This window comes from Amphibalanus amphitrite, unplaced genomic scaffold (genome assembly GCF_019059575.1).
Source record: "Amphibalanus amphitrite isolate SeventyFive unplaced genomic scaffold, NRLGWU_Aamphi_draft 000608F_arrow, whole genome shotgun sequence".
Classification (NCBI taxonomy): domain Eukaryota; kingdom Metazoa; phylum Arthropoda; class Thecostraca; order Balanomorpha; family Balanidae; genus Amphibalanus; species Amphibalanus amphitrite.
The window spans coordinates 215909-241484 of record NW_024882102.1 but is presented as its reverse complement, the minus strand read 5'-3'; the positions used below and the strand labels follow the sequence as shown (position 1 = coordinate 241484).

Sequence of the window (25576 nt, the reverse complement as noted above, 5' to 3'; positions counted from 1 at the left end):
CGGAAGCTAGCAAGCGGAACAAAAATATATAAAAAGTTATAAATGGAGGAGTAAAGCCATAAGAACGAAACGGTACAATGAATAAGGAAGGCAGAAAAGTTAATATATTGTGTACTAATGCTTACCTTCGTAATGGCTCACCTTCAGCTCATCAATTTCACAATACATGTACTCCAGAGCCATGCTGGTCTCCTAAACAACGTATCTTTAATTTCATCTTATATATCTTCATGTTTCACATTCAACTCCAACAAATCACGAATTTTTAATTTCATGCTTCTTTATACAAGCCATAAATTTTTAATTTCATCTCCCAGTTCAGTTCTCGTTCCTAACGGGAAGCGGCCACCAAGGCCATCCCTTCATTACCAGTGCCTGTCGTCACAGTTCTGTTCGCGCTCCTTCGGTCCTGCTGTGAAAGGTGGCACAATGGGAGGAGGAACGTGTTGACACATCCGTGAGGGGAGAAGGCCAAAGGGAGCCCGTGGTCGCATTTGGGGATGGTGCACCCCGGCAGGTGTTTATGGGGAGGACAACGGATGGATGGGTAATCAGCGGTTGGCACAGGCGAGCCGAACTCAACCGCCCCGAATTCTTACGTTTTTCCAACTTGTATTGCGCTTGCTTTACCTTGTTTTGCTGACATTCCAGATAAACTACGCTAAAATGCCAACCTTTGAGATTCGGCCTTATGGCGCTGACACCTACAGAACTTGCGGCTTCACCCCGCCCTTCCAACCACCCGCACGAACAAAACTGTCATCAATACCGTGAGCTGTCGCCGTGAGGTGGACTACGCGCTCCCCTTCGCACCCCACCCTCCACCACCACGCCATATGCGCGTATGTTGCACATAATCACAGTAATTGGAGCAGAAATATGCCAGCCACATTACCATATAAATTATTTTGTCATCGGAGCCGCAATGTGCCGCCTAACTCGCAGGGCGGAGGTACCGCCTATGTAAATGAATCTGCGCAGGCGGAGGTGGCGTAGCATGCTAAGGCACGCGCAGAAAGTTGGCAACGTGCCAGCGCGTGAGACTGTGATACACGCTTGGAGCTACCTGTTCCACCAATGAGCAAGGAGTAGCGGCAAAGAGTCACGACGTGGGAAGAAGTGGCGCGTTAGTAAGCGTATCGGACGCGTTAGGGAAACGTTAGGAAGCGTTAGAAAGCGTTAGGAAGCGTTAGCGGCGGTCCAATCCGTAGCGAGGAAGCTTCCATAGGCGGTAGAGCGCTCTGAAACGATGCAAGCCACCTGTCATCAGGCGTGATTGTGGTATGCGTGGGAAGCGGCAAATATGTGCCAAACGTCCCGGTAGCTACCTGGATCGCACCTATATCTGAGCTGCGGCTCATTGTCGGTTAGATACGAGCAGTTTTGTGGAGGTGCTAATGACCAGTAGGCGCAATGTTGAGGCTGCTGTGATTGATAGGGGGAATTTCCAGCCTGGTTGTAGGTACGGCAGTCGAGGGAAAGCGAGGAAGATGGTGGCTTCGGTTCGTGACAGGGTTTAGCTATCAAAAGGTCATGACCTCAGACGAGCATCTTTTTGCAAGCATTTTTTTTTCTAGTTGCTGCGCCTGCAGTTAAAAAGCTTTCCGTCTGTTTGCTTTGTTGAAGTATATATTAGAGTTCAGTGGTTGAAGTGCAATTTAGCACCAATGGAAGTCATCCTCTGATCAAACTTTTACAAATTTTTAACGTTGCATGCCATTCAAATTTGATACTTTTCTGAGAGGATCTATTTTTGCTTTGTTTTCCAGTTTTCGTTTGAATCACCTTTCACACTTGCTGCGATTTCGCACATCGCCTCCGCCTGATATTTGCAAAGTACTTCAGCAATGTCAACAAAATACCTCATCGCACCATCCACCGTCCACAGTCCACCATCCGCCGTTCACCGTCTACCGTCCACTGTCCACCATTCACCACCCACCACCCACCATTCACCATCTACCATCTACCAACCTCCATTTACCACCATTCCACCTAGCACCATCACCCGCCGCGTTAATTATATTTACCGGGTCATTAAGGCCATATATCGGTGTCGCCACTAACGATTATTGGCCACTGTTCCCGTCGCCGTGTATCACTTAGTGTGTGACATATGATGAATTCTTCATGGAACCGACGGCACAGAGGTACCGGCCGGGCGGATCGCTCATTGGCTGACAGCTTGATTGACGCCAGCCGATTGGACAGTACGGTTTATTGGAGAATCGCATGGAGCGCTCTGTCTGAACACCCATTGGTATCGGTGATGGATGGTCGTGCTGCGTCTAAGGAACTATTGGAGGTGGGTAAGTATTTTTGGTGAGCGGGAAATGGAAGGAACGGTCTCCCACGATGGAACTGGTGCTCAGTTCAGGTAGGATATTGGACGGCCGGATAAGACATTGCGCCAGGCAGCGGACAAGACAGCGGGACAGTACGGATAGCGGGATAGGCAGGATAGCGGCAGGCAGGATAGCGGACAGGTAGCGGTCTGGACAATGGGACAGCGAGCCGTAAAGTGGACAAATAGTGGTATAGATAAGCGAGTGAGATCGGTTCAAATTTGGAGCTCAGTAAAAGCCATTACTAAAGTCTAAGAAAAGACGAAGGGTCCGTTGAATTTTTCCCGTTTCCCGTTCCCTTGAAACGTGCAACTGATAAATAGTCCACGATTTGAGGGAGCTTGAAATAAAGATATGGGTCAACCAAATTTATTTATGCTTCCTACAAAAATTTATTTTTTGGAAGCTAAAAAACATACCAAAACGAACCCATTGTCAAAGCTTCAGAACTATTATGCGTGCTGGGAATGGAAGTGACATTTTTAAACACAGTGACAATTCCCCTTAACCCTATTAGTGGCAGGGGGGTTGTTTTTATCCACCCCTCAGGTTTTTCGGGAATATCTCCGAAACCGCTGAAGCTACGATGCTGAAATTTTCTGACTTTTCCTAAAACTAAATTGGGCACATTCCCTGAAAATTTCAAGTTCATAACTTTACCAGGGGCGGCTCCAGAGCACTGGGAATTGGGGGGTCCTATTCGTGAAGCGAGTCATTTGGGCGAAGATCACGATGCTGCAACAGTTTTACGAACAGTGAATGAAAGGTATCATGTGATAACATATACAAAGTTATTGTGCATCCTCTTTTGACACGTTTTTGCTATAATAGGCGGATCCAGGCGTCCAAAAAGGGGGTTATTTTTTACCTCCCAACATAGGTGCCCTGACACCGCCTATGCATGACCAATACAATTTTAGTCGTTCTCTCATAAGAAAATTGTAACATAACAAGACCATTGCCACCCTTTTTAGAAACAGCACCAACAAAAATCTTATTTACTATACTTTTTGTGTACCCCAATCTCGATGATCTGTATCCGCCTATGATTTTTGAAAATGCATATTTTTAGGATCCATGTAAATTCCTGGTTCATTCTCTATCGATCGGCAAAAGTTGCGTTAAGATTGGTTCAGAAACCTGGCCGTGATAAACAGTCTAAAATGTATCTGCAATTTGCCCGTTTTTACCCCCCTCTACCCCCTATTGACATTTTTATTTTTTTTAGAAATGTAGATCTCGTTGAGCCACATCGAATGCCGTTTAAATTTTGAAAATCGGCCCGTTAGATCTCGAGATATCAAGGGGGGTCGTAAACAGCCCCCCCTGCCACTAATATGGGGTAGCCAGGAGCCTGCCACTAATAGGGTTAAAACGTTACAACCAATAAAGCTGCGAACAGCATTGACGAAGAAAGCATATATAGCATTTCATTTAAACATGACAATCTTTTTGCACAAAAAGTAATTGATATATAATGTGCCTGTGTGTGCGTACGTGTGTGTATTCTGTTCCTCATGACATTTGAGAAATGCAGTCCCCACAAATGAAAGGAAAGATAACGGCATCGAACTTTTTTCTTTCTGTAACTATTCATGATTGACAATTGTAAACAATTTTCAAATCCCAGCGTGATAACATGGTACCAAAAATAATTTCATTTACACCCCCACCACCTGCACATTGAATATCGATCCGTCTACCCCCATCATGGACACCACTCCTGCAAAAGGCAACTGTCTTTCAAACGGACACGATCATTAAAAATTCATCCTTGGCGTGCATACTCCGCCACGCAGAGGGGTGGTCGCTAGCCGAAACTCCGCCCACTCACACGCTACACGGATAATGATTGGATAATTGCAGGCTCGCGCAAGAAACGCATTAGCATTGTTGATTCCAGCCTGAACATGGTGCCGCTAACAAGACTGCACCTCTGATCGGTATCAGTGGCTGTCAATATGTAGATGACCGACGTCTGCCTAACACGCTTCCAGCACACTTCTCTAGCACCCTAATTGCGCCGTGCAATAAGGTCGTGTTTCACGCTTCTCGGCGGCGCAGTTTGGCTCCACTTGACACATAATTTATGGCCGCCAGGACGAGAAAAGTGCGCTCCGGCCGGCTCGCTACAGTCGGACAATGCCCGGCGAGCGAGCAGTGACAGCCCGATTAGGCCATTAGTGATGAACAATGGCGCCGGAGAGCGGCTAGTCATCTCGAGCTGAGCTCTGGGCTCTGGGCTCTGGGCTGGGCATTTTAAAATGTTTGAAAAGCCACCATTGCTGTTTTACCAAATAAAAAAAGGTATTCCATGAACATTTTAGATGCAATCGGTATAGGTACTGAATTATTGTGCTACACACAATGCAACACAAATATAAAATCCCATACGCCCTGCAGCACAGGCCCATAGTCAAGACCGCTTGCTTCGAGTCTACATAGAAGTCCAAAACACAAGGCTAAGACACAGGCGTCCAATACAGCATCACAGCTGCCATGACGCCTGCAGCGGTACGGTAAACGGTAAAAACTGCGGGGCCGGACCGAGCAGCTGCTGCGGTATTACACCCGGAGCCTGGAGGGACCAATGATAGCGGTCTGTGGAGGGACACAGACGGGCCACTGGATGTGGAAGGGAGTGGTGAAGAATGAGACGGTCCATGAATGATTTGGGGGAGGGGGAATTATCGATAAAAGTCCGTCTAGCCCGCGCCCAGCTGGGGGTCCTGGATTTCCACGCCCTGCTGGGGGGGGGGGTGTTTGAACATCCCCCCTTGTAACTCGGCTCCTGGGCCACGTAGCGATACGCGGAAGGCGGCGTTCGAAAGAGCGTAAAAAATAATGACGAAATCACATCGGTCAATTTTTTGGTCAGGTCAAAGGTCAGGTCACCAGAGGTCATTGAAGGCAAAATTTCGCCGATTTCCAGGTCGAATGTCGAAAATTTCCAAGAAGCCAACGCATAACTCGGGAACCAATAGAGTTACAGCGCCGCGGAAAAGTGCATTCGATAGCCCTATCAACGCCCTTTCTGAGTAATACTCTCAGATTTGACCTAGCGTCAACGGTTTTGCCTGCAGGGGGCAAAAACTGCAAAAATAGCCGATTTTTTCGGAAACAGTTTTTCTGCAATAACTTTTGACCCAAGCCTTGTGCGAGCTTACTTTCACCAGTATCGTGTTCCTCTCGTCAAGACGCATCGAATGAACTATAACTTGACCTTGAAAGGTCAACTTAAAAATTTGACCTTTGGTCAAGGTCATGACCTGACCGGAAAGGGTCATGTTGCATATCAGTCGATCCGTATCGTCGAGCTGAACACATATGAGGCGTTTTCATCGCTCTAGCATGCCTCTATCAAAAGTTATTTGCGAAAAACTGTTAGATACCATTCGTGACCTAAGATGACCTCAGGGCACAAACAAGGGTCACGGACACCATTTTCATGTTCAGTGTGTCTAAACCACTTGTAATTCGGTGTTTGGGAGTGTTTATAATGTCTTTCGTCCAAAAGAGGCGCATTTCAATTTTCTCCCATTGACTTATAATGGGGAGGTCGCAAAATTGACCTGACCTTAGGTCATCGATATCAAAATTCTGAGATATACATTTTGTACATGCTATTGCTCTTAGCAACCGCTGAAAGTTTCAAAGCGATCGGTCACTCGGTGTAGCTATGACAGACATTGAAACTTTTTATGAGGTGAGGTCACTTCAAGTGACCTGGTGACCTGACCTTGAATGACCTTGGTCTGAAATTTTCAAAACATGTGTAGAATTGATGTATGATAAGGTGTACCAAAAACGGCGGCGCTCCGCGCCGCCGTTTTTGAGATATTCGCGAAAAACCACAAGGTGGGGTGTTCAAACACCCCCCCCCCCAGCAGGGCGCGGGCTAGGATGGAAAGTCAATTGCTCATGACCCAACTGGGGTTGTAAACGGGAGAGAAGGATAAAAGATAATCAAGTGCTTATTTTATTTTATTTTTTGTCATGTGCTGTCATAGGCTTCATGCTGAATATTGCGCCCTTGTGGGCACTATTGTCCAAACAGCAATTGCCAATGCATTTGCCAATGAACGGAAAGGGGAGGTGGCGTTTGTGGTTAGTCGATCACGAGGGGCACAGATCACATCTTCGAAGAAAACCTCTACCCAAAGATGTCATGTAAGATGTAAGATGTCTTTAGCCCACGAACTTCGTACTGTCTTCTTCAGTCTTCAGTCTAGCGGACCTGCCAGTCTGTGGCTGGTCCAGGTGTGGGGATGTTGAACCACCTGCATTATGTGAAGATTTGTAGTAAATAAGGCCGCCAAACACCAGCAGGGAAGGTCGAGATAGACCGCGCACCAGCCGCTTTTTCTGAGTCTGTCCGTGCCTTCATAGTGGCGTATTCTGGCTAATTGGGGACGGATACTGATTCAAATTATTTATGCGCCTATGGGGAGATACCAGATAAGTCATGCAACCACAAAATTGGGGTATAGAAATCTCTCACATGTGTAGGATGCTGATGTTAGTGAGCTAGTCCAACGTTTTTATACCGGAAGACGATCGAAAGAGGGCTCCGTGAAGCCGCAATGGCCTTTTTTTAACCGGCGCCCCGTAGGGGGGGGGCCGAAACGGCCCCCCCTGTCCTTTTTGGTCGATATCTCCTAAACGGCTAGAGATATCGCCACCAAACTTTCAGGACCCCTCCGGGCATCAATTTTGCACATTGTGACCAAAAATTTTTCCAGAGGCTATGATAGGTTGGCCACAAATGACGTCAGAGTGACGTCATGTTCTGTCATTTTCGACCGAAAAAAGACCTTCGCGAGAAGTTCTGTCAGGACTACAGCTTTGAAGATACAGAAAAATGATCAAAACATAAAAGGTGTAGAATTGACAGGGCTACAAAACTGCTATCTCGAATTTTTGAAATTTTTGAGTTTTGAGCCCCAAAAATCAAAAAAGCATTTTTTTGGATATATTCGCCAAAAAATCCAAAAAGTTTTTTTGAGTTTCGAAAAAACCGGAATATATGTGATAGTGCCTACCGTCTTCTATCTACATACCAAATTTCAGATCGATACCTCGTTTTTTGGCCAAGTTATAGCGAAAAAACTGTTCAAAAATGATGACGTCAAATTTTCAAACTCAATTTTTGGCAATTCTAGAACTCGTAGAGCAAAACGGAGACCACCATTAGACTCCCCGTGACGAGCTGCATCGAATCAATACCCATTTTATGCAAAAATATCAACTTTTAAATTTGACCTAATTTGACCTGACCTTGACCTCACCTTCACAAAAACGTGACCTAGGCTGGCCCCAAAGGCTGCCTAACCCACATAATCGCATTTGTCATGTAAAATGGACCATATAACATGTATCACACGACACATTCATATTGTGACCCCCGGTGACCTGACCTCGCTGTGACCTGACCTGGTATCAGTGACCTCAGATAGCAAAGTATGTGTTTGACGAACAATGTACCATCGATGGTTTTCAATAAATTACCAATTTACTCGCTTTCACAGCACATTTCTTGAATTGCCTGTGAACGGTGAAAATCTGACCTTTGACCTGACCTGTGACGTCATCGGTTTGACCTAGGTCAATGAAATTTGGTCACAAGGTAGTTCCCGGGTGGGGCTATCGAACGCCGTTTGAATTTTGAAAATCGGCCGGTAACTTTCCGAGATCTTAGGGGGGGGCCGATACGCCCCCCCCCCCCTACGGGTGGTAGGGTCCGCCGGTAGCCCTACGGGGCGCGGGTTACCCGCGCCCCAGTGGCGGTCTCCGCCAACTTCGCCCTAGTGGGGGGGGGGGGCATATGTTACCACCCACCTCTAACTCAAAAACTAAGAGGGCTAGAAAGACGCAGTAAAAAGCAGTCGATAGCTCTTGATGCGTACGTTTGAAAGTATTTCGGTCATTTTTCATCTTAGAGCAATATTGGGGTCACCAGAGGTCATCAAAATTCAAAATTTGCGAATTGTCATTATATTTTTCAGAAAACATGCCATTATCTCAGGAACTATGATAGCTAGAAAAACGCTGGGAAAAGCAATCGATAGCCTTTGAACTCTTCTTTTGATAAGGTCATCATCAAAAATGACCTCAGGTCAACGGTTTAGCCTCCAGAGGGCAAAAACTCCAAAAATAGCTGTTTCTAAGAAAAGTGTTTTTCGACAATAACTTTTGACTAAAAAAGCTAGGTCATTTCCAATGCCAGAATCGTGTTCCTCTCGCCGAGACGCGTCGAATGAACTATAATTTGACCTTGAAAGGTCAACTTCAAAATTTGACCTCAGGTCAAGGTCATGACCTGACCGGAAAAGGTCATGTTGCATATCAGTCGATGCGTCTCGGCAAGACAAACACAATGAGGACAACCCCAGCGTTCTATCTCTTTCCAATCGAGAGTTATTGGCAAAAAAAAACTGTTTGTAGTCTCAAATGACCTCGGATGACCTTTCAAGAGGCTATCAGCAAAAAAGACACCTTGGTCGTCACGGGTGGTCCAAATCATTGTTATCCTGAAATATTTGGACTGTTCCTATGCGTACACACGGATCTAGAGGCATTTTCGTTTTTCTCCATTGACTTATAATGGAAAGGTCACGCCACTGACCTGACCTTAGGTCACGCATATAAAAAATCCGAGATATACAAATTGTAGGCACCCATAACGTCATGTAATCCACCAAGTTTGAAACCTCTCTGACAAACACTGCAGGCTGGACATGATTGCAAACTTTTTTAGGCTTGGTCAGTTATCTTGACCTAGTGACCTGACCTGACATGACCTGGGGTCAAAAATTTCACACATTGTCCAAAATTGATGTACCAAAAGCTACCCCAAGCGGCGCGGCGCTACGAGCCGCAGTTTTTTATTTATACGCAAAAAAACGCGACAGGGTGGTAACATATGCCCCCCCCCCCCCCACTGGGGCGAAGGTTAAGGGAGATGTCTGCCTTCTAAACATGACACGGTCGTAGATTCAAACAGTTGATTTTTTTCATTTGAGGGAAATGAAGGAAGGATACCTACAGGCGAAAATCCATATGAACATCAACATATGTGTTCACAAAACCTATTGGTATAACCAAGATTACTTAGGTATAACAGCCCAGAATAAAATTACAAACCTATTGAGACAATCTTAAACAAACGTTTTAAGTTGATTTTCATTGCTCATTAATTACAAGACAGCCAAAGAAATTCTTCTAAATCGAAATGGATCCAGCGTTCTAAATGTGGCGTACCCCTTATCAGCACTACGCTGATTTATCGGCCCCGTTTTTTTATCCTCAGCAGTTGTTCCAGAACCTTTTAGCATAAAACGGTGATAGCCAGGCACTTCAGTGCTGTCCAACAACTTAGTCAAACGGCTTGGAGATGAAAAGAGAGAGAGAGAGAGAGAGAGAGAGAGAGAGAGAGAGAGAGAGAGAGAGAGAGAGAGAGAGAGAGAGAGACGCGTGTCGCATTCCACAGGCACCGCTTCGCGTATTTTTATTACCTGCTTGTATATGATAATATTAATAAGCATTCCAACAAGGCAAGATGAATACCTTCTCAGCGGTCGAATTTAATACTGGTCGGTCCCTTTATCATAGAATCATCGCGGTAATTTGAGGTCCGGGCCCCCCGCTGCTAAGCCCGGTACCTGTGTCCGGACACAAGGCTCATTTTCCCTCACCTAACCTCCGCACCTTCGCCCTTACGGTCCAGGTGTGGGCCCAAGTGATGACTACACGGGGGAACAATAAATTGTGCTCGATGTGGCCGCTGTAATTGAGACATTATGGGCCACTAACAAATTGGAACGTCAGACCGGGCGAGAAAAGATGATATTTCTCGCTGCGGGGGTGCGGGTCGGACCAGAGTGCGCTCCGCTCCGCGGCGCGAGCGGCGATGGATGGGGTGGCGGAGCGGCCGCCCCGTCGGCGTAGCCACTCGACGCCCAGCCATGGAGCCTCGCCGAGCCACGCCGAGCCACGCCGGGCCACGGAGAGGCACGCCGGGCCACGGAGAGGCAGCGTGCCACCGCACAGTGAGATAAATCGCCACCCGCCGACAACAAGCCGACAACCGCTTACCCGTGCCGCCTTCAAACAGAGTGCCATGCATAGGTGAATAGGTGATGAGCCGATACGAATGCCTCGTGATCCGAGTACCGAGAGAGGCGAGATTAGCTTTCATGCAATGCGGGATGAAAAAAAAGTGTTTGAGTGCGTGCTTTTGAGTGGTGAAAGCTGGCTTCATTTGAAGCGTGTGGGCTGTGGCAATAAGATTGCTGGTTTATTTGTGTGGAAATACAGCATACACCGTCCAAAACACAATGGAAGGTAATTGTGAACGGTTTCAGCTACCTTTCTACAAACCATTATAACTTCATAGTGCAGTGTTTGGTCTATATCGCTGCTTCTTTCCTTCATAACTACATTGAAATGAAATGTTGCGAGCTATTTTACTTCGATGCATAACTACAGTACATAAAAACGAGGCCATAGCTGTTTGTTCAACTCATTTAGTGAACGACGTATCGAAAGTGTGGGTCGGTAGTTGGTTTGTATTTGGCATTGCAAAGTTGAGTTAAGATCGGCTTCGACAAACAGAAATTGAGCTCATTTTTGCCTGATCATAGAACTCTGTGTTCTCTATACCGATGCGAGGTATACGGAGGCATTTGGCGTGATATATGAGTGATTTTCATTTTCTGTACAAACTTTAACGTGTCGACCTCTGTTTCATGTTCGTTTCCAGCAAAAATGATACTGTTCCGCCTCCTCTAACCCCAACACTGCTACGCTACCATCGAGTCACCCCCCCCCCCCGGCCCCCTCCCGCTCGGCCGTGCGGCTGCATCATTATCAGAAAGAACCGGGCAATCTCGAGCTGAGACTGTGACGACACCCGCGGGACGGGCACTTCATTTCTATTCTGTTTTTACTTCATCATTTCTATTACAGCGGGCTGCGCGCCGGCCTGAATAGGCCTCGAGGGATGGTATGATTTAGGAGGGGGCGGGCACTGGCGGGGGGCTGTGGTGATTGTGGTGCGTCTGTGGTGATTGAGGTGTGTCTGTGGTTTTGGGGGTGATGGTGGTGGGTGTTGCAGTGGTGTTATTCTAGTGTATCTGTGTCGAGATGCTTCCATCATAGCTAAAAATGTAAATTTGCGGAGATTGAGCCCAACATATGAGCAATCAGAATCCAGAATTAGTTACGGGACTAAATGTTATCTCTTTGGCGCATTTTCGATTGAACGAAATAAACCCTTACGAAAAGTAGGCATCAAACATTTACGTAGCCGTTACCTAAGTGAAACATCATATAAGGTTTTCAACATAGTACGCATGATATGTTGAGCTTATTGATAGGCACAGAACCGTACACCGATTATATCGAAAAAATATAATGTGATCAGAGTATGAGTGATCCATAAACCGTTCCGTGCGCGCAAGCCTGGTTACATTTAACCAAAGACATCTGGCCTTATGTCGCTCCATTTAAATTGCTTTCCCCGAGCCCCGCAGCCCATTGATATTTGTTGAATAGAATCACAGTTGGTTGATGTAAGCGGCAGGAGGGGCGATACAACCGCGACTGAGCCCGCATTTGACTGCAGGAGGAGCTCAGTGCCAAAACTGACGCAGAGCGGCAATCCTCGCCGCCAGAGCGCTCCCCAGAGTCGTCGGACTGAATTATTGGAAGGGTCTGATTCTGCACGGTCGGTCTGTCGCCTATGGCACGGGGACATCTGCCGGAGGGGGGCTGTCGAAAGTCAAACGAGACGGGACGAAAGGTGCTCACTGTTCACTGTTCAGTGTTGCAGTGCTCGCGTTCAGTGGTCTGTTCAGTGTTTATCTTTCTACATTTTCCTGTTTCCTGACTTCAAAGTTGCATTGTAAGGATGATTGTTGTGCCGTTGTTGCCGTTGTTGCATTGTGCCGATGATATTTTGAAGAAACTGAGGGCCTTCTTTCGGTCGTCACGAGTAGTAGCGCAAAATGATGGAAGACACTTAGTAGTGCGCTAATCGAGTTCGTGCCGGCGTTTGTAATATTTGCATGCAACAGGCTCGTGGTTAGTTCTTTTTTGGAAGAGTTTAACAAACTCAATCGCACAGCTAAAACGTGTGTGATTTTGAGTAAAACTGAATGTCAAAGCTTTATGGTAAACCGAAATAATTTTTTTTTTCGATTCAACACACATTTAGTTGACTATGTTTTCTACTACAATTTCAGCTGAACTGGATGTAAAAGAGCGCGATAACTTCGCTGCACTGCATTCATTGTATGCTCTTGTTGAAGCATATGGAGTGACATTGCCAAAATCGACTTCACTACTTTACAGTATGTACTTACTTAAATATGAAGAAAAGGCGATCTAGAAAGCTTAAACAGCGAAAGCATTACAAACTGACAAAGCATATATAATTGACAACTGCGAAGGTAAAGCGGACTTGAAAGCATGACAAAAACATGTGCCAAACAACGTCGGTTGGGATTCGCACAAAACCCGATAAGCAAATGACATGGAATCTATCAAAGTCTAAACAACGCTCCGGTACCTAAACTGGACACGTTGACATAATCAAAAACAACAAAAAATAAAAGAATGTCCAATTCCAGCACATAAAACACGAGCCCACTAAGTCGGCCGAAAGCCCCACAGTCCCGACATGCAAACGATTTGGAATCCATCCGCACAACGCTTCCATTGTCCCAAAAGATAACGTCCCAAATCCGTCTGACCAGCTATCTATGACATGCAAATAGCCTCAAAGTCCCCCTATCGCGGCGTCAAAAGGTTCCCCTCGGCGGGGGCTTTTCACCTCGCCTCAATGGACGCCGGGGATCACAGAAGATAACTTGCTTTTAATGTGGCGTCCTTCTTTCTAACCCAATATGTCATGCTTCTAGTCGGCACGTGCGTGGGAAATTAGGAATGAAAACGCGCGCGCGTGCACGTGCCGACGCGCGGGTGGTATTCCGACGCAGCGTGCGCCGTATTTGCCGCTTTGAAATGTAATCCGATGATTATTTGATTGGGGTCGATGGGCGGCAGCCGCCCGCCCAAAGAGGGGTCTGTTTCACTGGGGGAGCGAGATGGGGGTCAAATAGGGGAGAATGCGGACGGACTTTGTAGAAACTACAGCCACCACAAAAAAACTCTGACTGGTATTTGTAGAAATGACTATCCTACGGATACACATAGGCATCAATTTAAAGCGTCTTCTTGAAGCTATCCATTAGGTACTGCTTCTCGTTTCCGGTGATATACAAAATGATCTAAAATGGATGTTTCACTAGATTATTTGATATATGTATCTGAAACGAACTTTTATTTGTACACTACGTACGACATGAGGGATGGTCAATCGTTAGCAAATACATCATAAAGAGTGCGAAAATATCTTTAATTTCTTCTCCTCCTCTGGTCCGAGGCATATATGGGCCGGCGCCAACGGGCCTCACATCGACACGGCGGCTGGCGGATGCATAGGATAGTACCGTTCACAGGAAACATACCCTCACACCGTCACGCCCTCAGGCAAATGGCGGAACGGAACCGAAATCTCCACCACAATCCACCACCACCCCACCATACTTTGGCTTCGGTCAACCGCAATCACAATACCCAAAGCCACAACGATCCCCCGCCACCGAATCGTGGCCCAAAATTAAAAAGCAATTTATTACTACAGTGACAAAATCAATGACAACAGAGAAACCCGGCATGATTGGGTGGCCGATCCATCAGTCCAGTGAGGTCATAATAAGTCTACAACGATGGTGTGTCAGGGACAAGATGGATTTGTCGGCTTGGACCGGTCGGTCGGGTGGAAATGAAGTCGACCATTATCGGCCGGGCCGACGGCGGTGGTGTGAAGTGAGACGTGTCAGGTGAGACAATTATTGTGTGTGAGTGAGGCGGCGGACGGAGGTGGCGGATGGTACACGCGGATGGAGTATAACTGTTCACCGGTCCGGGATGAAGTGAGGACCGGAGTACGGTTCAATCCAGGGCGGTCTCGCAACTGATCAGCTCACCAATCCAGAAAATACGCATTACAACTCCATGAAACAAATGGTTGAGAATGGTTAAATGGCGAGCTGATCAAGTTGCTTATCAATATTCAGTGACCAAAACCAGCTGTCACTGAAAACTCATCTTAATTTGATCGCCCTGATTTACTGAAATATTTTTAATGTAAATTCTCTTATTTTGAACCCTTTTAGTGGCAGGCGTCTGGCTACCCCTATTAGTGGCAGGGGGCTGTTTACGACCCCCCCCCCTGATATCTCGAGATCTAACGGGCCGATTTTCAAAATTCAAACGGCATTCGATTTCTCTCAACGTGATCTACATTTCTAAAAAATAAAAATTAAAAAATATCAATAGGGGGGTAGAGGGGGGTAAAAACGGGCAAATTGCAGATACATTGTAGACTGTTTATCACGGCCAGGTTTCTGAACCATTCTTAACGCAACTTTTGCCGATCGATAGAGAATGAACCAGGAATTCACATGGATCCTAAAAATATGCATTTTCAAAAATCATAGGCTGATACAGATCATTGCGATTGGGGGTACACAAAAAGTATAGTAAATAAGGTTTTTGTTGGAACTGTTTCTAAAAAGGGTGGTAATGGTCTTGTTATGTTACAATTTTCTTATGAGAGAACGACTACAATTGTATTGGTCATGCATAGGCGGTGTCAGGGCACCTATGTTGGGAGGTAAAACATAACCCCCCTTTTTGGACGCCTAGATCCGCCTATTATAGCAAAAACGTGTCAAAAGAGGATGCACAATAACTTTGTTTATGTTATCCATGATACCTTTCATTCACTGTTCGTAAAATTGGTGCATACAGTTATAATACATCAGCATCGTGATCTTCGCCCAAATGACTCGCTTCACGAATAGGACCCCCCAATTCCCAGTGCTCTGGAGCCGCCCCTGGTAAAGTTATGAACTTGAAATTTTCAGGGAATGTGCCCAATTTAGTTTTAGGAAAAGTCAGAAAATTTCAGCATCGTAGCTTCAGCGGTTTTGGAGATATTCCCGAAAAATATGAGGGGTGGATGAAAACAACCCCCCCCCCCCCTGCCACTAATAGGGTGAAGCGTGTTTGCCCGGTTTTCATGCGCTGTTGTGGACCGAACACTGCTATTTGCCAACAGCGCTATGAAACATGAACTCCAACAACTCATAAATCTCATATCGTCGACTATATTATCCGCGATGTCATAAATCCCGAGGATATTCGTCATTCATCGTTCCACACAGATGAAACAGCGATTCTGCCTTTTCGACACCAATCGACTTTGCTTATTTGGGCTTGTAGACAATGATTTTTATCTTTGCAGTCATGGTGATCACACGCGGGCTGATTTACGCGGGCCGAGGTCCGTGTAGTGTATAAGTTTATTGTATGCTATTGATTGTCCGGCATTCTCAAGTAGTCATCCAGCATCGTCTAATGTAGGCTACATTAGACGCATACATATAACACACAGCTGGTGATTGGTGTCAGTCTATATGTAATAAGTGGGCATGGTAGATAAATACGAGTACTAAATGGTTATATATGTTACAGGGAGTTTGAGAAATCCGTGAGTTTGCAAACTCCCTAGTGAGTTTGCAAACTCCCTGACCCGTCAGTGAGTTTGCAAACTCACTAGGGAGTTTACAAATTCACTAGGGAGTTTGCAAACTCACTGACCGGTCAGGGAGTTTGAGAAATTTCAGAGTGATTGGGCCAAATAAAAACAAGTGTGCAGCATGTGGGTGGCATACGTGCCGTCCGTGATGTCAAAACAAAGGAGGGTAGCTCTAAGGCCTCGCACTCTAACAAAAAGCTTATAGGTCATATGCACACCATAAATACCTCATTTATTTTAAACTGCTCAGTGATTTACCCATGCATGTACCGCCGCTTTATTTAGTTATACATTTATTTGGTTCACGTCCCAATTAGACCCGTTCCACTCAAGTGTGGCTATTCCAGAGTCAGGCTAAATATATCAAAGTAGAAACAGCTCACTGTTGGTCACTTATGCTAAAGTACAGGCACACGCATCAATTCACGCCCATTCCCACTCCGTCATAGACGTGTCAACGAGAGCCGGCGCTGCTGGCAGCCAGCCCAGCTGCGACTGGCGCACGTTGCTTGTTTGTTTTTGTTTTGTTGGGTTAGGCCCTTTCGGTCTGACAAGACCATTTCAGAGTCGGACGAATGATAGGAATTATAGGGGGAGACATTGGTCTGGGCAGACACCCTATATGCAGAGTCGCCGGGGCTGAGCCCGTCCGAATTGACAGACCGACCAGCCCCCCCCCCCCCCGAAGCACTCTTTGCACCCGGCTACGAGGTGCGCTCCCTCGGGAGCAGCGGTGCAGCTCCAAGGGAGCAGCCCGCATGAGATAAAGGTGCCTGTCCAGCCCGGAATGGGGGTTTCGGCGTGGACGAGAAGGATTTCAGTATCCTGATTCCTGAGGATGGAAAGGACGGAACGGAGGAGCACGTTGCTCCGAACCTCCCCTCTACATAGCCGCGAGTAGCATTTTTTCGGTAAAACAATGAAGGATCTGTAAGCTTTTTGTCAGCGTGCGACGGTTATATAGGCCGTACCACTAGTCGCTTTTGTTTTAACATCACGGACGGCACGTATGCCACCCTCATCTTACACATTTGATTTTATTTGGCCCAATCGCTCTGGAATTTCTCAAACTCCCTGACCGGTCAGTGAGTTTGCAAACTCCCTAGTGAATTTGCAAACTCCCTAGTGAGTTTGCAAAGTCACTGATGGGTCAGGGAGTTTGCAAACTCACTAGGGAGTTTGCAAACTCACGGATTTCTCAAACTCCCTGTAACATATATATTTTGCAACAATTTCCGACGACCGGGTGAGCTCGGTTTACCGTCAACTGCTTTTGATATGACTCACCGCCGCCTGTCCGCCACCGTCCAACGCAAACCCAGTCCCCATTTTGCCACTCACTGCTGCCCAATCACCCCGCCTCGGGGAGGGGACCGATAGGGGGACGGGAGAGGGGGAGGGGGGATAGCGTGGCGCCACGCGCCGGCCACCCGCCCAATATCGAGTGGTCCACTGAATTTCCCGGTGCAAATAGCCAGCTGGATTGTTTTTCGGCGCGTCAAAATAGAATGCGGCCGTCACGCGGTGGTGGCAAACAGGTATCGGGTGACGCGCGGGATTGGCCGAGCCGCGGCGATCGGACGAGTGTTTGCGCAATGATTGACCGTAGCCGGCTGTGGAAGTGAGGTAGAATTGGACGCTAGGCCACTTACGACTGTATTTGTTGGATCAGGCCGGCTGATGGAGCATTGCTGCGTGGTTTTCGGTGTATGGTGTGATTTGTGGAATGATGTTTGATGAAATTCATACCAACAAATGAGTTTAATTTGTGAGAATATTTCGGAAATTCGGTAGCCCTGAGTTTGACCTTCAATTCTCCCTGGTCTCCATTTTCCTGTGATCACCGGAGCGCGCGCAGCTGCGTCCCGACACCGCCTCCTCGCTCGGGCGACTTCCGCCGCCACTGACCAGCGCAGACCAGCGATTCCACTGCTTGTGGCCCCTCATCACTCCGTCACTAGAGGTGTAAATTTATTAATTACATCGCCGTAATGGTGACATAATTGGCGACGTCGACAGGAAGGCAGCTGACACCCCGTGGTTAGCAATCAGCTGAGCCGTGCGCCGCCACCGCCGCAGCCGTGCGCCGCACCACGCCGCTTTTTCAGAGTTTTTGTCGACGTTGTAATGCGCGCTAAATATCGGCGGCCAACTGTAGTGGACAGATGGAAAAATGCCGCTAAAAGGCGGCCCTCATACCACAGTGTTCTCGGATAACCGTGCAGTGAACAGTGGCGTTAAGACCGTTGAAAAACCGGGTACAGAAGCAATAAATAATAAAGGCAAGTGCGATCATTGTACGCTGCACTTTGTAAAACAAAATTCGATTTCTGTTTTGATTGGGTATATCTCACAAGACTTTTTCACAATAGTGCGAACTGTTTCTTTCGTATTTGTAGCTCAAATGTAGCTATTTTCCTACAAGTTGTTGTGTAGGTTCTTCCTATACTAAAACACCACACAAGTCACAAGCTATCCTTCTCTTTGTCAGCATGGTCTCTATGAAGAAGCGCTGAATCCCACCACTGCCGCCACCAACGCTGCCACCGCTGCCGCCACTGCTGCCCCCGGCCTCCCCAGTGTCGACTGCTGTGTGAGTGAGTGAGCCATAGACGGCAGACCCTCGCCTACCTGGTCATTAGGACGACTGACACCGTTCAGGGCTGTGATTTGGGAGGAATGACACCGCGCCCGGGGCTGCCCGGTACTCATGGACGACACAGGGAAAAGAGAGGCGCGAGGGAGAGAGCTGAGAGAGAGAGAGAGGGGGGGAGAGAGAGGGAAGGGGCGAGAGAGAAAGAAAAAAAGAGGGAGAAAGAGAAAGAGAAAGAGAGAGAGAGAGAGAGAGAGAGAGAGAGAGAGAGAGAGAGAGAGAGAGAGAGGCGCGAGGGAGAGGGAGAGACACTTGTGGCGGGTGGGGCGATAGAACTGTTGTGAGGGATGGACACGGTCACACGGGATGGCTGTTAGGACGAGCAATGTTAACGGTTACTGGTGTTCAGGCATGGATGGAAGTGTGCTTTACAGTGTTTCTCGCTCTGACTATATCTCTGCAACTGCTCTCATGCAATTTGAGAGTAGACCTATGCTAGCTGTTTTAAATACGAAAAGTAAATACCGTAGCACGAATGTGAACTCTGTGCAGTAGACTTTGAACCAGTACTTCAAATGTCGCCGGAAACCTGTCATTAGACACCACATACAAGCAATTCAAAACCTGCTCCATAACGCCTCTTCTCCACTCGTGCTTCGCTTACGATGGCTTCAGCATCACGATTCGAACCGCCCCCGCTCGCTAACCGACGCAGTGGGAACTGATTGCAGGCGGGCGTGATTTTCCTCGGCCTGGCTGGCCCCGTAATTCAGTCTCCTTCAGCTACGATCGTCCCTTCAGCTCCAGCGCCGGTTCTGAGCAGTTAATCGTCTTCGTCAATCGTTTCCTCAGCTCTAGTTTGAGAGTCAGCTCCGGTCCCCGCTTCACTTCGCCGACACTCAACTTGCTGGTTCCTCAGCTCGAACTGCTTAAGCAGCTAACATTCGATTATTACTAATAGTTGTTTCCTCACTCCGAAAACCACGGCCCAGTTTCAGGCACCCCTCAGTTTCGAGAATCCCTCACTTCTCAGCATTGAGGACCTCAATCCTCAGCTCTGCTAGCTTCTTAAACTCTGACGCTCTTAGCTCAATATCTGCCGTATGAGTTCCCCCACCTCCGATTTGTGTTTCAGCCCCCAATCGCTCCTTCAGACCTCGATTATTCCCCAGCACCGATTGGTACCCAAACTCTCCCGGCCGTTACTCAGTCTTTGATTTATACCTCACGTCTTTCCTGCCAAGGCACAGGTGTGAAATTATGCACCCGACACCTCACAAAAAGCACCGAAACCCGAGAAGCAGCGCTCGTTTTTATTAGAATTCCAATTAGCTGGTGCCAGGGGCCGGTGTCGGAGCGCAGGCTGGTGGTCGAAGTAAAGGCGGCGCACTCCTCAGAACCAGGCGGCTTGAAGTTTCCTCGCGGCTCCGCGGCTCCTCCTCCGCCGCCGCCGCCGCCGCCGCCGCCGCCGTCGAGCCGCGGCCGAGCGGCCGAGCGGTTCACATACCAGTGGTCGCCGCGCCATGCATCAATTAAATTAAGGGGTTCAATGGAACAACAATAGTGGTGATTAGGCACGGCCCCAATGAAAGGGGCCGCCGCGCGGCCGGGGGCCGTAGCTCGTGCGTCTGGTCATTATCGTGGCCGGTTCGGATGATAGAGATGTCGGGGCGGCACTCTGAAGTGGCGGTGGAGTCTCGCCGGGGGCTGGAGGACCTGCTGAGCCTGTCCGGCCACTCCTGACACGGGAGGAGACTCCCCCTCCTCTCATCCTACCCTCCTACCCTCCTCCCCGTCTGTTCAGTCCGCCCAGTCCACCCGCCGTCTGGGACTCCGCAGGCCCGGCGAGACGGTAAGGGTTGGGACGGTTACGGGTAACACGGTAGGACGTAGGGGATCCGGAAGGGGTAGGAAGGGTCGGGACAGCTCATGTGGGGGGGGGGGGGGGGGTATCTGGGTCACGAGTGTGTACGCGAGTGTTGTTTTTGGTGCGTCGAAAAGGTCGGAACGGCTTCTAATTGAATTTTGTGGCTTAGATGGGATAATTTGAGGTTATGAAATCGATTAACCCGCGCCCGGCTGGGGGTCCTGGATTTCCACGCCCTGCTGGGGGGGGGGGGTGTTTGAACACCCCCCCTTGTAACTCGGCTCCTGGGCCACGTAGCGATACGCGGAAGGCGGCGTTCGAAAGAGCGTCAAAAATAATGACGAAATCACTTCGGTCAATTTTTTGGTCAGGTCAAAGGTCAGGTCACCAGAGGTCATTGAAGGCAAAATTTCGCCGATTTCCAGGTCGAATGGCGAAAATTTCCAAGAAGCCAACGCATAACTCGGGAACCAATAGAGCTACAGCGCCGCGGAAAAGCGCATTCGATAGCCCTATTAACGCCCTTTCTGAGTAATCCTCTCAGATTTGACCTAACGTCAACGGTTTTGCCTGCAGGGGGCAAAAACTGCAAAAATAGCCGTTTTTTCGGAAACAGTTTTTCTTCAATAACTTTTGACCCAAGCCCTGTACGAGCTTACTTTTACAGGCATCGTGTTCCTCTCGTCAAGACGCATCGAATGAACTATAACTTCACCTTGAAAGGTCAACTTGAAAATTTGACCTCAGGTCAAGGTCATGACCTGACCGGAAAGGGTCATGTTGCATATCAGTCGATCCGTATCGTCGAGCTGAACACATCTAAGGCGTTTTCATCGCTCTAGCATGCCTCTATCAAAAGTTATTTGCGAAAAACTGTTAGATACCATTCGTGACCTAAGATGACCTCAGGGCATAAACAAGGGTCACGGAGACCATTTTCATGTTCAGTGTGTCTAAACCACTTGTAATTCGGTGTTTGGGAGTGTTTATAATGTCTTTCATCCAAAAGAGGCGCATTTCGATTTTCTCCCATTGACTTATAATGGGGAGGTCGCAAAATTGACCTGACCTTAGGTCATCGATATCAAAATTCTGAGATATACATTTTGTACATGCTATTGCTCTTAGCAATCGCTGAAAGTTTCAAAGCGATCGGTCACTCGGTGTAGCTATGACAGACATTGAAACTTTTTATGAGGTGAGGTCACTTCAAGTGACCTGGTGACCTGACCTTGAATGACCTTGGTCTGAAATTTTCACAACATGTGTAGAATTGATGTATGATAAGGTGTACCAAAAACGGCGGCGCTCCGCGCCGCCGTTTTTGAGATATTCGCGAAAAACCACAAGGGGGGGTGTTCAAACACCCCCCCCCAGCAGGGCGCGGGTTAACGTCTTTAATTTTCATTCCACTGCAGGCAGAAAAATGGTCTATTATATTTTCCTTTTCTGACGTATCAGCTGCACTTAAAGCTGCAGCTCTCCGCTCGTAATTCCAAACAAAGCACCGCGTACATTTTTTCCTTTTTATTATTCTTATGGAAAAACGCTGGAGTTATTCTTAGCTTCTATATACATATAACCATAAACCACGATACTGGATTACCGCGACTTTAAATATCACGTTCTCCGTAGCCCATCTGTTCAGTCCTAGGTTCTCTGAAAATTCCCGAGCACGTCAGAATCTTCTCCCCCTCTTTCTGCCATGGCTGAGAACGTCTTCGTTTAGACGGGGGAGCGTCTTTATATAGACGAGCGTAACGTCTTCATTTAGTCGGGCGAAACGTCTTTATTTAGCAGGACGTAACGTCTTCATTTAGACGCGGTATGTGGGCGCTGCACCGCGTTCGCTACGGCGCCCGCGGCGGCGGCTGCGGCACTGCGGCAGCGGCTCACAGCATGAAGGTAAATGCCAAGCTGAGCGGCGGCTTCGCGGGCGGGGGCGGTTTTGCGGGCGGCGGCGTCCCGCCGTCCAGTCGTCCACACGGCCCCTGCGCACCCTTGGCCACCACAACTTCTGAACACCCGGCCGGCCGCCGCAAACTCTAGCCTGCCGGCTGTCCACCGCAGGCCGCGGGCTGTCGGCTGCGAGCCGCCGCTCTAATTGGTAGGGCCGAGCGCCGGTAATTTGTAAACATTTGTCATCCGACCACAAACTGGTGTTGGGAGGAGTCCGCCTGGAGGTGGACGAGAGGACGATGAGGGGTCGGGGGGAGACGGGGCGTGCAGAAGACGAGATGAGGAAGGTACCGCTAAAAATGAGAGGTGAAATGAATACGATAAGGTTAACATACTGTTTATTGTTTGCTAGCTAATTGATGTTTTGATTGTTCTATGCCTATTGCCTAATTTACACAGGTCAAAAATCTTTCACATATGACGTCTATAGAAGCTGATTTCATGGTGAAGTGAAAATTGTTTTACAATTGCCAATACATATTTCGAGCCTCGCAGCATACGGTAGTCATTCAATTTCTGCGTCATGACCACAAATACAGGTGAGTCACCGACAGCCTCTTATGGCAGCCCCGACTACATCATTTGGCAGCCTTCAGCCGGCGACCACTCGTGGTAGCCGGTCTCCGAAACGACCCCATAACCATTCTGCAACAGCCCCCCGCCACCTGGCTTCCCCGGCACAAATACCAATGAAGACGCGTAAAAGTCAGCCGGTGAGATTTATCATTGGAAACTAATTGAATTAATGTTTTAATTTGGTGCGGCTCCGCGCGGACGTCGAAGCACCTCATGCCCTAACCTCGTCCGTCGCCTCAGGGCGAACGAAGCGACTGCCATGGCCGCTGCAGACATGAAAGAGCGGCCCGCGGCAGTAGTCGCCGGTTTTACTGCGGACAAATTAATTCTGATTCAATGAGGCTGTACGGAGTGACGTGAGATGGTCTGGAATGAAGATGTCTGTGAGGAGGGAATGGGAGGGTCTGTGGCTGGATGCCGCAATATGAGTGACGTAAGACGTTGGAAAGGTATTACGGAAGTTTGTTTCTAAAAGCAGCCTTGCAATTCTTAGGAGTAAATTTAGTTTTATATCCAACCTTGGTTTGATATCGTTATCTATTTTAGCCGCCCACTAAACCTACCTGTCATAGACACAGATGCTAAAATGGCCGCTCCCGCTGCCCCCACTGTCCCCTCCACCCCCTCCTTCACCCTCCCCTTCGTCACGACAGACATTGATCCGCGGAAGTAGCCAGCTCTTTGGCACGGGCCGGGAACACGGAAGGTGGGGTGAGTCGGGGCTCCCCACCCCAAACACACCCACACTCACAGACACACATTCACACCAGCAGGCGTACGCCATTCAGGACAGACATTTTACGCATTGCAGTGACGTCCTCTAGTCGATGACTGATGAGGTTTTGACTACCCAGATAGTTTTTGTTTTAGGCAAGTGTTTTAGTGGTGTTGGGAAGGTCTTGGTCGTGTGGTCCTTACAAGGTGTGAAGGGTCCTCACTGCGTGTTGAGGATCCTTGTTTTGTGGGAACGACTTCTACTTGGAAAGCGCATATAAAGGGTCCTGGCTGTGAGAAACGTCTGTCTTAGATCAGTCCTGACTGCGAGGGTCGAGGTCACTTAGGGATGGGATCCTTGACTAAGAAGGGACTGAAGAGTGAGAATAGTGGGGAAGGGTGCCGAGCCGGGTAGCCGGGGCTTCGTTCCGGCGCGTTGCTTCGGGCCGCTGGCTGGTCGTTACCATACCAACCACGTTTCCATCGAAACTTCCCATTCAACGCCGACGTGATTGACACGTACTTACTCATTCATTGAACGGCGTATTATGATGGGCTCTTTTGGGTGAAGTAAATTAAAGTCCCGGCGAATTAATAACGGGAGATAATGGAAATTAAAATTAGACGTCTGAATTAGTTACCTGATAGGCCAAAACAATCATTATGCAGGGAGATGGAGTGGTTTCAGGGGAGCATCATCAGGGGCGCGGGAACTATTTTCCGACTGGGGGGGGGGGGCACACCATAATAGAGATCAACTAGGGTACCCCCAAATCTAGTTTTCTCACCGGTTTTAGGCCACTTGTTTTTCATCCCTCGGCTTTTTCAACAAAAAAAAAACATTTGCAAAAAAAGTGTGGTATTCCGTCTCAAAGCTGTGGGGGCACCGCCCCCACGGCCCCAGAGTTTAAGGGGGCCAGCTGCCCCCACTGCCCCCCCCCGGCTCCCGCGCCTATGAGCATCGTTCTTGAAGTTTCTGAAAGAACACGACGATAAAATTAACACCGCCCGGATTCTCCTAGATTAGCGGACGCCGCCAGAAGGACGCCAAACCGAAATATCACCCTAGTCAGTGCCTCTAATTCTACGTTAGGCAGCACCGCTGGTTCCATGTTAGGCAGCGCGGCTGGTCGTAAAGCAAGCAGCTGAAGATGTCCTAAGTTTGCATCGATACATGGTAACAGTGACTGGCGTTCTACACTCGGAAGTCAGACCGATTTTCTTCATTCGTGTTTTATGTGTGTGCGATACGGCGTCTTTCTTCGACCGTTTACCGGGAGTACCTTATCCGATACAAGTAACGCATGTTTTTCTTTGGTGTTTGCTGCATTGTCCCGTCCGACACTTTCCCATTCTATAGTCGACAAAAGTATCTCGGCCTGACGCTCTACCAATGTGAAATCACTATGTTCGCCTCTACGATTGTGCTCCGATTCGAATCCTATGCTGTCTCTCGTCAGATGTTACCACAAGATCTCAAACCACGTCCCCTTGTCCTCGTTCACGTTCATGTCGTACCGTCAGGTCCTCCCTCCAGATCCCAACGTCTTGCACGGTGCGACTACGTCCGCCACCAGCCGCCAAGTCCCACTTTTGATGTCCAGTCACCCAGGACAATCGCGAAGCGAGCTAAGAGCTTACATGGCGTCCGATGGCCAAACTACTCAGGCGTATGACCAAAGACCACGATTCTTCTTCGTCTGTGTACCTATATTTCGACCGACACGCGAACATAGCGCCGTAGAGCACATCAGCCCACCGAGCACAATCTACAACAACACTACTGACCACTCTATCGCGAACCAGACGTGTTAAATACCCTCCACATATCAATAGTATACTGGGCCCTTGTT

At 48.2% G+C, this 25576-nt stretch overlaps 1 protein-coding gene across 1 annotated transcript in view; it reads right to left on the bottom strand.

Moving 5' to 3' along the window:
- The window catches only part of LOC122394731 (patched domain-containing protein 3-like), a 54660-nt gene extending 54477 nt beyond the window's left edge, over positions 1-183 (bottom strand). Inside the window, exon 1 of the mRNA XM_043391831.1 lies at positions 142-183. Within this exon, the coding sequence (XP_043247766.1) occupies positions 142-183 (42 nt within the window). The remainder of the gene's footprint in view (positions 1-141) is intronic.
- Positions 184-25576: the final 25393 nt, after the last annotated feature.